The sequence below is a fragment of the Equus przewalskii genome, chromosome 6 (assembly GCF_037783145.1).
Source record: "Equus przewalskii isolate Varuska chromosome 6, EquPr2, whole genome shotgun sequence".
NCBI classification, from domain to species: Eukaryota; Metazoa; Chordata; class Mammalia; order Perissodactyla; family Equidae; genus Equus; species Equus przewalskii.
The window spans coordinates 4,186,909-4,199,134 of record NC_091836.1 but is presented as its reverse complement, the minus strand read 5'-3'; the positions used below and the strand labels follow the sequence as shown (position 1 = coordinate 4,199,134).

At 46.4% G+C, this 12,226-nt stretch overlaps 1 protein-coding gene across 4 annotated transcripts in view; it reads left to right on the top strand.

Moving 5' to 3' along the window:
* Positions 1–12,226, top strand: part of RFX2 (regulatory factor X2) — a 92,052-nt gene that overhangs the window by 39,134 nt on the left and 40,692 nt on the right. For all 4 annotated transcript variants that reach the window (XM_070622707.1, XM_070622710.1, XM_070622711.1 and 1 more), the window contains exon 2: positions 11,904–12,016. In XM_070622707.1, the coding sequence (XP_070478808.1) occupies positions 11,912–12,016 (105 nt within the window). In that variant the 5' untranslated portion in view covers positions 11,904–11,911. The remainder of the gene's footprint in view (positions 1–11,903; positions 12,017–12,226) is intronic.

Sequence of the window (12,226 nt, the reverse complement as noted above, 5' to 3'; positions counted from 1 at the left end):
TCGGGCTGAAGGGGACCAAGAGAAGCCAAGGGACATGATTTTTCTGGTCACCGTAATAACACAAGCCTTGGGCAGAACCCGGGGTCTGAGAAAACCGGTACACTTGAGTGTCCTGGACTTGTTGCTTCTTGTTTCCAGGGAAACAATTAATGGCTTCCCAGGGACAAATGAACCTGGTGCCTTCCAGATGCCACCAAGTGCCAGGAGAGCACGAACTGATGGCCCGAGGAGGTCAGGTGCGCCCCCCCAAGCGGAAGTTGATTGGCCAGTCAGAGCAAAGGGAACGAAAAACGCTTTTCTTGCTCTTCCCTAGTTACCGCAAAGATGACAAGGTCTTTTCTAAATACCCAGCAGACCCATGTAAGGCAGGTGACCCCTCCAGCTGGCACATGGAGGCACAGGAATAGAAAGGAGATGGCTTCAGGTCGTGGTGAGTCAGCGCCGGGCCAGGAACGCGGCCCAGAAATTGCCCTCAGCTTTTTCTGCATTTCCCTTCCTGTCATTACTGGTTACTAGGTAACCAGAGTATTTTCCTGTAAACAGCAGGCTCTTCCCTTTGTGCCCGGGTGGATTCATTCATCGAGGCCTGCAGCCAGGGCTGCTGACCGTTCTGGTCTCTCCTTTGCCCCCTCGCGTACACCCAGCAGCCTCGGCAGGTGTGCCCACCAGTGAGTGTCCTGGGCGGCGTCTCCAGAAGGTCACACGTGTGCTGGCGCCCGAGGAGGGGAAATCACACCAACAGCTCTGCGTTTTCCCACTTTATTCCTCAAGCCTGCCCTTATCTTGGACCCGATGACAAATGAAGCGTGCTGGGCTTATAAACAGCGCTCCGGGCGTGTCTCTGAGTCCCGGGAGCTGTGGGCCGTCCTGGCCAGGCTGCGCATCAGGTCGTGCGTGAGGTCCCTGTAATCCGGTCTGCAGAGGCCGCAGGTGAAGGGAGTCAGAGGAAGGATGCTCAGGTCCCCGCCTTGGGAGGACAAACAGGAGAGGGAATAAATGAATGTGACAGAGCCAGCAGGGAGACAGTAACTGAATGAGTCCCAGTTCCTATCGCAAGATCAAGTTCAAGTTCAGAGCAGAGGCCCAGACCTGTGCTCGTGCCTCCAGCCTGCGTCTGGGGTGACATCCATCCCCCAGGAGCCTGGCCCAGCTGAGCGATGGGGAAAGGAAGCGCAGGGGGACGCATGCTGAATTTAGGGATTCCCACGCTTCACCTCGGAGCTGGCGGATGGATGCGCCTGTCCCCGGGGCGGCCACCTCCCTTCCGCTGCCGCCCCTGCCCTGCCAGGTGGAAAAGGGGCTCAGATCCAGCCTCACCCCTTCTGGAAGGACTCCCGGAGCCACCGCGTGTCTCAAGGGGCCGCCAGCCTGGCAAACAAGCGCGAGCGGAGAAAGGCAGCAACGAAGGGCAGTTGGGCTTGGTCCTTTTGGCTGAAAGCTAATTGCCCGGTGGGTTTTTGGTTTGTTTAACTTTTTATCATGGAGATTTCAAACATCTCTAGAATCAACGCACAGGGCAACGAACCCGCATCCTGTCGCCATCACCGGCCTCTACGGTCACCAGCATTCTACCTTCTTGTATTAGACTTTCACAGGGTTTTCTTAGGCTAAAATTTACATACAGTGAACACACAGATCCTGGCTGTGTCATAGTGACAAACGGATGGTCCCTGTAACGCACACCCCGTCATCACACACACAGTTCCCGCCTGTCCCTCCCCAGTGGCCACCCTCCGCCACTGCTCTGAGTGTCTGAAAACTCTTTAGGTTTGTCCGTTTCACGGTGCGTGCGCTTCGATCCAGTTTCTTTCACTCCGCGTAGTGACTCTGAAATTCACCCGTGTTGGCTGTTTCAGAGTTCACGCCTTTGCGATAATGAATAGTATGGAGCAATGTTCTCCTCTTAGCTCTGTAGCTGTCTCTTTTTGCTTTGTTGTAGTGGTTGCCTCAGGGGTTACAATATGCATCTTTTTTTTTTTTTTTGAGGAAGATTAGCCCCGAGCTAACTACTGCCGATCCTCCTCTTTTTGCTGAGGAAGACTGGCCCTGAGCTAACATCCATGCCCATCTTCCTCTACTTTGTATGTGGGACGCCTGCCACAGCATGGCCTGCCAAGTGATGCCATGTCCACACCCGGGATCCAAACCGGCAAACCCCGGGCCGCCCAAGCAGAATGTGCTCACTTAACCGCTGTGCCACAGGGCCGGCCCCTGATATGCGTCTTTAACTTACCTCAGTCTGCAATTCCTCCTCCGTTCCCCTGCTGCTGGGCACTGGGCTTATTTCTGCTTTTCAGCAATCGTGAATGAAACTGCTATGAATGTGTGTGTGCAAGTCTTTTTGAAGACATATATTTCCATTTTTCTGGGTTAAACACCTAGGAGAGAAATTCTGAGCTAAAGGGTAGGTTTAACTTTCTAGAAACCTGCCAAACCTTTTTTCCAACGTGGTGGTGTCATTTTACAGCCCACAAGGGTGTGAGAGTTACGATTTCTCCATGTGCTCACAGCGTTGCTTATTGTCAGACTTTTTTATTTTGACCATTTTAGTGAATGTTTAGTGGTTTGAAATTAGTTTTGTTTTTTTTTGAGGAAGATTGGCCCTGAGCTAACATCTGTTGCCAGTCTACCTCTATTTTACGTGGGACGCCGCTACAGCACGGCTTGATGAGCGGTGTGTAGGTCCATGCCCTGGATCTGAAGTGCAAACCCCAGGCTGCTGAAGCAGAGCACACGAACTTAACCACTACACCACCAGGCTGGTCCCTAAATTAATTTAAATTTCATTGTAGTTTTAATTTGCATTTCCCTAGTGACTAAGGAAGTTGAACACTATTTGATATACTTTTTGGGCATCTGTATATCTTTGTGAAGTGGCTATTCAAGTCTTTTGCCCATTAGGTTATTTGTCTTCCTATTATTGAGTTGTAGGAGCTTTTTATATATTGTGGATAAAAGCCCTTGGTCAGATACATGTTTTGCAAATATTTTCTCCCAAATGTGGCTCATCAATTTGTGTTCTTAATGAAGTCTTTTAAAGAGTGGCAGTTTTAAATTTTGATGAAATCTAATTTATCAAGTTTTTCTTTTATGCTTATTACTTTCCGCATCCTGAGAAAACTTTGCCTACCCCCTTGTGTTTTCTCTTAGAAGTCTTAGTTTAGCTTTTATGTGTAAGTCTATGATTGAACTTGAAACATTTTTGTGTATGATGTGAGGTTGGGATTGAGGGTTTTTTTTCTTCCCACGTGGATATGCTTTCTGTTTAAACAACTTTCCTTCCTCTGTTGAATTGCCTTGACAGCTTTGTCAAAAATTAATTGTGGAGGAAAAGAGCTGGGACTTCATTAGGAAAAAAAGTCAAGACCAGCCCAGTGGCACAGCGGTTAAGTTCAAATGTTCCGCTTTGTCAGCCCGGGGTTCGCTGGGTTGGATCCCGTGTGTGGACATGGCACCGCTTGGCAGGCCATGCTGTGGCAGGCGTCCCACATATAAAGTAGAGGAAGATGGGCACAGATGTTAGCTCAGGGCCAGTCTTCCTCTGCAAAAAGAGGAGGATTGGCAGCAGATGTGAGCTCAAGGCCAATCTTCCTCAAAAAAAGAAAAAAGAAAAAAGAAAAAAAATCAATTAACAATGTCAGTATGGGATATAATGGTTAATTATTGCTGGATTTGATGTATTAATTTTTGTTATGATTTTTCCATATGTGTTCAAGAGGGCTATTGGTCTAAATACTTTTCTTGTAATATCTTTGTCAAGTTCTGGTATCAAGGTTTTGCTGACCTCATAAAATGAGCTGTGAAGTGTTCCTTGCTCTGTTTTCTGATGGAATTTGTGTATTAATTCCTTTTTCTGTCTTTGATAGCATTTACCAGTGAAACTATCTGTGCCTGGAGGTTTCTTTGTAGGGAGGTTTTTGATAATGTATTCAATTTCTTTGTTAGATATATGACAGTCACGTTTTCTATTTCATCTTGTATCAGCTTTGGTATGTTGTGTTTTTCAAAAAGAGTATTTATTTTATCTAGCTTGTCGAATTTCTTGGCTACAGTTGTTAGTAGTTTTTTGCTATCATTTGATTTCTGTAAGACTCATAGCGGTATATCTCAATTCATTCCTGATACTGGCAATTTGTATTTTTTTCTTTTCTTTTCTCTTTCTTATCAGTTTTTTATAGGGGGTTGCCGATCTTTTTTTTCTAGGACTTTTTTTTTAAATCAGTCTTAAATTCACAGCAAAATTGAGAGGAAGGCACAGAAATTTCCCGTACACCCTCTGCTCTTGCACATGCATAGCCCCCACCACCAACATCCCCCACCAGAGTGGTACGTTTGTCACAGCTGATGAACCTGCATGGACACATCATTGTCACCTCAGCCACGTTAGGGTTCACTCTTGGTGGTGTACTTTCTGTGGGTTTGGACAAATGTACAGTATTATACAGAGTATTTCCACTGCCTTAAAAATTCTCTGTGCCCCACCTGTCGTCCCTCCTTCCCCCAGACTCTTGGAAACCGCTGGTCTTTTCACCATCTCCATTGTTTTTCCTTTCCCAGAATTGTCATGTTGTGGGAATCATATGGTACGTATGCATTTCCTTTCATTTAGTAGTATGCATTTATGTTTCCTCCATGTCTTTTCATGGCTAGAAACCTCATTTCTCTTCTGAAGAAATTTCACTTCTGGAGAAATTTTGGTTTTGCTCGTTTTCTCCATTGTTTATGGAGTGTTTTTGTTTCATTGATTTTTTTTTCTTTACTTTCTGCTTCTTTCTACTTAATTTAAGTTTAATTTGCTTGCCTTTTTAGCTTCCTAAAGGTTGTACACTTAAGTGATTGATTTTTAAGTCGTTTTTTATACTATAAGCTTACAAAGTTAGACATGTTGCTCTAAGATCTGCTGTCGAGCGTTCCTCACATTTGGGTATGTGTTGTTTTCATTATCGTCAGTTCAAAATATTTCCTAATTTCCCATATGGTTTCTTCTTTGACCCAGGGGTTGTTTTAGAAGTATATTCAAAAGTTTGTAAATATTTGGCTTTTTTCTAGATAGCTTACTGATCTGTTTTCCATTGTGGTCAAAGTACCTACACGCTCTGTATCATTTCAGTCCTTTAAATGTGTTGAGACTTGCTTTATGGCCCAGAATGCCACCTGTCTTCGTGAATATTCCGTGTACGTTTGGCAAGAATGTGCAGGTTTGGGTGTCGTGTTCTATTAATGTCGGTTAGATCAATGTGGCTGATGGCCTCACTCAGATATTCTATGTTCTTACTGATATCTTTGTTTAGTTTCTATCAAAATTACTGAGAGAACAACTATGTTTATCTATTTCTTCTTTTAGTTCTGTTAATTTTTTCTTTGTGTACTTTGAAGCTATATAACAATACAGTAATAGGTGCAGACACATCTGTAATGAGTATGTCAAACTGATAAACTGATACTTTTATCATGGTGAAACGTCCCTCATTAACTCTAGAAATAGTCCTGGTCTTGAAGTCTGCTCTGTCTGATTATTACAACCACCGCAGCTTTCTTAAGGTTAGACTTTGCGTGGTACATCTTTACCCATCCTATTACTTACCCACTATGTGTGCCTTCGTATTTAAAGAGGGTTTTTTTTAGGCAGCATATAACGAGGTCCTGTTCTATCCAGGCTGACCATCTGCCCTTTTGCTCAAGTATTTAGTCTATTTACATTTAATGTAATTATGAATAGGTCTGGACTGAGGAAAGCCATGTGTGCTATTTGTTTCGTCTGTTTTTATTCCTCTCTTCTTTATGTCCTGCCTTCCATCAGAATAATCAAATATATTTAGTATTTCATTTGGCCCCTCTATTAGTTTTTCAGTGATATCTTTTTGTATTTTTAAGAGGATGCTTTCTGGCTTATCTTATGCATCTTTAATTTATCACAAACTAGATAGATTTAATATTTTGCTACTTTGTGTAAAACACAAGACTCTTGCACAAGCAGTTCCATTTACCCCCATCTTCTGTGCTGCTATTGTCATGTAGATTACATAGGTTATAAACCCTACAGTAAAGTATTATAAAACTTTTTGTTGGTTATATGTATTTTATAGAAATTAAGAGGCGAAAAAAAAATACAGTCTTTTATAATTACCCGCATATTTATCATTTCAAGTGATCTTTATTCCTTCTCATAGATCCAAGTTTACCATCTGGCGTTATTTCCCTTCATCCTGAAGAACTTCCTTGTGTGTTTCTCATAGTGTAGGCAGCAAAATTTCTCAGGTTTTGTTTATTAGGAAATGCCTTTATTTCACCGTCCTTTTAAGAATGGTTTTGGTGGATCTAGAATTCTGGGTTGACAGGTTTTTCCCCTGGCATGTTAAAGATGCCATTTCATCGTCTTCTGATCACTGTTGTGACTGATGAGAAATGGTTATCATCCATGCTGTTGTTCCCCTGAATGAATGTGGTTTTTCTCTGACTGATTTCAAGATTCTCTCTCTTTCTTTTTAGCAGTTTAACCATGAAACACCTAAATTGGTTTTCTTTGTATTTATCCTTCTTGGGGTTCACTGAGCCTCTGAGACCAGTAAGTTTATATCTTTCACCAAATTTAAAAGGTGGTGGCTGTTCTCCAAGTATATATTTTCTCTCTCCCATTTTCTCCTTTTCTTTTGGAATTCCAGGTACATATATGTTAGACTACTTGTTCTGCTCATTTTTCTTCATTTTTTTTTCCTCTCGGTTCTTCAGATGGGATGAATTCTGTTAATCTGTCTTCAAGTTCACTGACTCTTCCTTCTGCCATTTCTAATCACCTGTGAGACACATCCAGCGAAATTTCTATTTCAGTTATTGTACTTTTCAGCTCCAGAATTCCTATTTGGTTCTTTTTTGTAGTTTCTCTTCCTCAGTTGAGATCCCACATTTTTATTCATTATGCGTATAACTTCCTTTAAGTTCTTGAGCACGCTTTTAGTAGCTGCTTTATCTACATCACCTGGGTTGTCTTGGTTTGGGTGTAGTTGACTCCTTTTTTTCTTGAGTATGGATGACAATTTTCTATTTGTTTTCATAGCTCATGGACTTTATAGGGTCCCGGACATTATGAATGATACACTGTGGAGTCTCTGGATTCTGCTGTGTTCCCCTGGTGGCATTTCTCTTGGCTGGATGCAAACTCCGTCCTTCCCACAGTGGGCAGCAGCCAAAACCCCTTCTTAGATTTTTCATCTTCAAGCCACTGATTTTTCTCCAAGACTCCTGGTGTCTCCCTCACACACATGTGGTTTAGTCAGTTGGCGAAAGATTTGAGTGGACTCGGTAGGCAGATTTGAGGGCCCACCCCCTCTGTGGCTTCCTCTCTTCCAGGATTTCCCCTGGAACATTCTGGACTCTCTCCTCTGACACTTCAACACAACCAGGCTGCTGCTTTCTGGCACCCAGGCATTTGTGGATGGGGGCATGCGCCCGGGCAGAAAGCCACAGGGTCGCCAGTCTGAGCTGTGACAGTGGTCTTTCAGGGGTGGACTCCTGGCAGCGTCTGCCTGCTTCGGTCACCCTCCAAATAGTCCAAAAGGCCCACCCTCTTTAAATAGCTGTCTTTATTTTTTTAATGTTTTCCCCAGGTTTTCCAATTGCTATCTTCAGGAGGGTTAGTCCAGCCAGTCTGCTCCACCATGCACTCTGTTGCGTGCCTTGTTAAAACCTCTTTTTAAAAAACCTAAACCTTGATGTGCTAAGAGCCCTTGACGAATGGACTCAAATGAAAAATATGTTCAGGAGACTGGATCGGCTTATGTGCAGCCTGCGGCCTCGATCACCTTAGACGGGTGAGGAAGGATTCCGTGCTTTCTGCCGGGGGCATGTTGTGTGTTACTGTCCCGGAGCGGCCAGGCTGGCCCGCACGGTGTCTGTCAGTCTGTCTGTCTGATACTAACATCTGGGGGTTTGTTCAGGGGAGAAGAGCAGGCAGTCTCAGAAGGTCAGTACACTTTCCAGAATAGTCCTAGATATCCTTAAAACACCCAGGTAGAGTTTAAATTTTCTCAAACCATTATGAACCTATTTATGTTTTCTCACTGTCCTGCCCCTCGAGATAATAATTCTACATATTACTGTCTGTTTACAAAGTACTGTCATGAACTCACTAACTGAAATGCTATATATAGTTTTATATAATTCAGTATCGGATGTAGTACTAAGGAGTAACTAAAACGTTCATTCCTCTGATCAATATGTATTGGCTGCCTGGGCGGTGCCTGGCACAGAAGCACTACCCTGGAACCGTCTCACGGGACGCCCTTGTGTCTACCGTGCTCCACGGCGCGTGGACCCCTGATGCGTTTCCTGGGGCCGCCCCTCAAAGCCCCACAGGCTGGGTGGCTTGAAACAACAGAAATGAATCCTCTCACACTTCTAGAGGCTGGAAAGTGTCAGTAGGCCCACGACCCCTACAAGGGGGGATCCTTCCTGCCTCTTCCGGCTTCTGGGTGCCGTCCCTCCTCAGTTTCCTTGGCTTGTGGCTGCATCACTCCAGTCTCTGCCTCCCTCATCGCATGGCCGTCTTCCCTCTGTGTCCTTTTCTGTCTCTTATGAGAACACTGTCACTGGATTTAGGGCCCACCCTAGTCCCGTATGATCTCATCTTGACCCTTACTTTTATTACGTCTACAAAGACACTATTTCCAAATAAGGTTGAATTCTGAGATTCCTGGTGGATGTGAATTTTGGGGGGACCCTGTTCAACCCACTGCAACTCCCCCAAGTGATCTGTGCCTTGTGCCCAAACTCTTGGCTTAAGTTTGAAGGGCGACACGTGACCTCTGGGGTTCTAGGATTTGCTGAGTCGATTTTATTTGTGACGTCGTAAGTTTCTGGAGCACCATTGTTGTCATTTCAGACCAGCTTTTGGGCATGGCCATTTGGCTTTAAATGTTAGCATCCTCCTAACAATTGGAGCCACCCTCTGTGGTCCCCTCCAGTCCTGTCACGTTCGTGTGTTGTGGCCACAAGGACTGTGCACTGGATCCAGAGCCCATGGACCTCGAGGTTTTGAATCCAGACGGTGTAATTTTTCTACTCACCTTCCAAAACCACAGAACTTTATCAAACCCAAATTATATGGACCGAGGACCAGCGACTGTGGCCGATGAGCCAAACCTGGCCCATCGCTCTTTTTGTAAATAAAGTTTTATTAGAACCCAGCCGTATCATTCGTTTGTGCATCAGCAGTCCTGCTCTTGTGCTGCACTGGCAAAGCCTAGTAGTTGCCACAGAGGCCGGATGCCAAAAAGTCTCAGGTCCTTTACAGAAAAAGTTTGCGTATCTCTAGTCTAAGCAATATACTTTACTTTTTTGTGTGTGTGAGGAAGATTGGCCCTGAGCTAATATCCGTGACAATCTTCCTCTGTTTTATGTGGGACGCCACCACAGCATGGCTTGACGAGTGGTGCTAGGTCCACGCCTGGGATCCGAACCTGTGAACCCCGGGCCATGCGAGCAGAGTGCAAACTTAACCACTACACCACCGTGCCGGCCCCAAGCAACATCCTCTAAACCGCATGATAAACACAGACGGCGCATGGTAAATTGTGTGTTAAACTAGGGAACGGGTTCATGTGACAACTCCCAGTGCTACTGAATCACTTGTGTTCTGGAAGGTGCGTCCTGGCCACAGTGAGCAGGTGTGGGCTCACGGCGCCTGCCCCCCACTCTCACAGGCTCTCCTTATCTCAGGAAGACTTTGACTTTGGGGCAAAATTATTTCCACCTGTGGAACGAGCAACTGGGCTCAGTGAAGTCAGCTTTGTCCCTGGCGCGTTCTTTTCACGAAGAGCTGGGGTCCCGTTATTTCCTCTTAGCGTCACTGAAGTCGCCCACTCGTCGGCTTCGGTGGGACAAAGCCGTGTATAGCGTGCAGGTGACTGATTGAAACGCTAGAGAAAACTGGAAGCAAGAGACCTCGATCAAGCAGCTTCCAGCAGAGAATTCCAAAGGTCAGTTCTGTCAGGAAGGCGGAGCGAGGAGTGGACCGTCACGCTGTCCTCCTGCTCTGAGATCTGAGACCGAGGAGGAGCTGCCGTCCCCCGGGGCTCTGGGGCCACCTAGTGGCGAGAGCTGAGCCAGGCTCACGGGAAACAAGTGCAACCAGCGTGGACCACAGGGCGTCCGGTGGCTGTCATGGTGCCAAGGCATTTGGGGGGGAGGGGAGAAGTCATGATAAAAATGAGGTTAAGCCAGCCCCTCAGATCCAAACACACACACCCCTTTCTGATTTCTGTTGCCAAATTAGGCTTTTTTTTTTTTTTTTAATTCTTCACTCATTTTTGAAGGTGGGAGCACTTGGCGTGATGGAGAAATGTATATAAAAGGTCTAGCAATATGTCCTGGTCACTTTCTGGGCTCGGGGGCGGGGGGAGCCTGTGCTCAGAGCCCGGCCCAGGCAGGGGGTGCCTGACCACACAGCCACCGCCTCTCTCTGCAGTTCGCGAATTTCACTGCTCCCGGAGTGCTTAAGGTAGCCTGTTGTTTATTTCAAAGTAAAGATAGTTTGACTTCCAGCGTTTTCATGGAATGAATTTGTATCATCTGCCACTTTGTTCTGACGTTAAATGAGGGTTTTTTTGTAGAGAATTTTTAACTGTTTATTTGAAAGCTGTATGCATTTGGCTGCAAAGAAATATACTTTTTTTTTTTTTTTGGTGAGGAAGATTCGTCCTGAGCTAACATCCGTTGCCTATCTTCTTCTTTTTGCTTGAGGAAGGTTGTCACTGAGCTAACATCTGTGCCAACCTTCCTGTATTTTATGTGGGACGCTGTCACAGTGTGGCTTGACGAGCGATGTGTAGGTCTGTGCCTGGGATCCAAACCTGAGAACCCTGGGCCGCCAAAGCGGAGTGCGTGAACTTAACCACTACGTCACTGGGCCGGCCTCAAGAAATATATTTTTATGCTTTCTCATGGGTGAAGATCTCTAGGAACAGGAGGCAGTTTTTAGTTACTGCTAAGCTTCCTGAGAACTTGTATCCAGCCCAGGAAAAAAAAGTGGTGTTTCTTGATTCCTGCTGGATAGCATCTTTCTCCTTAGGCTGGGAGTTCTCAACTGGGGGGCGATTTTGCTTCCAGGGGACACTGGGCAATGTCTGGGGACATTTTTGGGTCTCCCGACCGCAGGAGCTCCTGGCATCGCGTAGGTGGGGTCAGGGATGCTGCTCAACCCCCAGCAGTGCCCAGGACGGCCCCACGGAGAGTGACCCGGCCCCATGACAATGCACTTGTAGTTTGGGGGTGCCATAGCTCCCAGATGGCAAGCACCCATCAATATGTTTTGATTTTCTGGACAAATGAGTAAACAGTTGTCTGAGCCCTTGGAAATAGCCCAGCCCGATCAGACTGGAAAAGGAAGAAGGGGTTGGTCCCAGACTGCCACTGAGGAATTTCTACAGAGCTATTTTTTGGTTTTATATGTGGAAAAACATTCACTGCCTTGCCCCACTCTCATTTTTTTAAAGGAAGATTAGCCTTGAGCTAACATCTGCTGCCAATCCTCTTTTTTTTTTTTTGCTGAGGAAGACTGGCCCTGAGCTAACATCCATGCCCATCTTCCTCTACTTTATATGTGGGACGCCTACCACAGCATGGCTTGTCAAGCGGTGCCATGTCCACACCCGGGATCCTGGCTGGCAAACCCTGGGCCGCCAAAGCAGAACGTGCAAACTTAACCACTGCGCCACCGGGCCGGCCCCCCACTCTCTTTCGATGGAACAGTTGCGCCTCTTCTTCCTTACCCAGAATGCCCAGGGTCGCTGCGCCGGAGCTCTGAAGGCTGGGCCATTTCCCCGCGCCCCCTCGTCCGTGTCTGAAGTTGCCTCTCTGCGCCTCCTGATGGCACCCCTCCCACTCAACCTCTCTCCACGTTTCTTTAGAACTGAGCATGCAGAATTCAGAGGGTGGATCCGATTCGCCGGCTTCTGTGGCTCTGTGTCCGTCGGCGGCAGCCCAGGCGCCAGTGGCCCAGCCCGTCCCCGCCTCCCCGCAGGTAACAGACCCGCGCGCGGCGCCCGGGCTGCCCCGGGAACGCCGGTGTGGACGCATCCCTGTGGTTCTGAAAAACGTTTGAATCAGCAGAGAGAGGAATCTCTATTTTCCTGAACTGACTTGAAACAGCTGCCCTTCTGCCTCCCCCACCTCATATCATCAGACGTTTCCCTGTTTGTTAAAAAGGTCCCGAGGAGTTGATGACACAGAA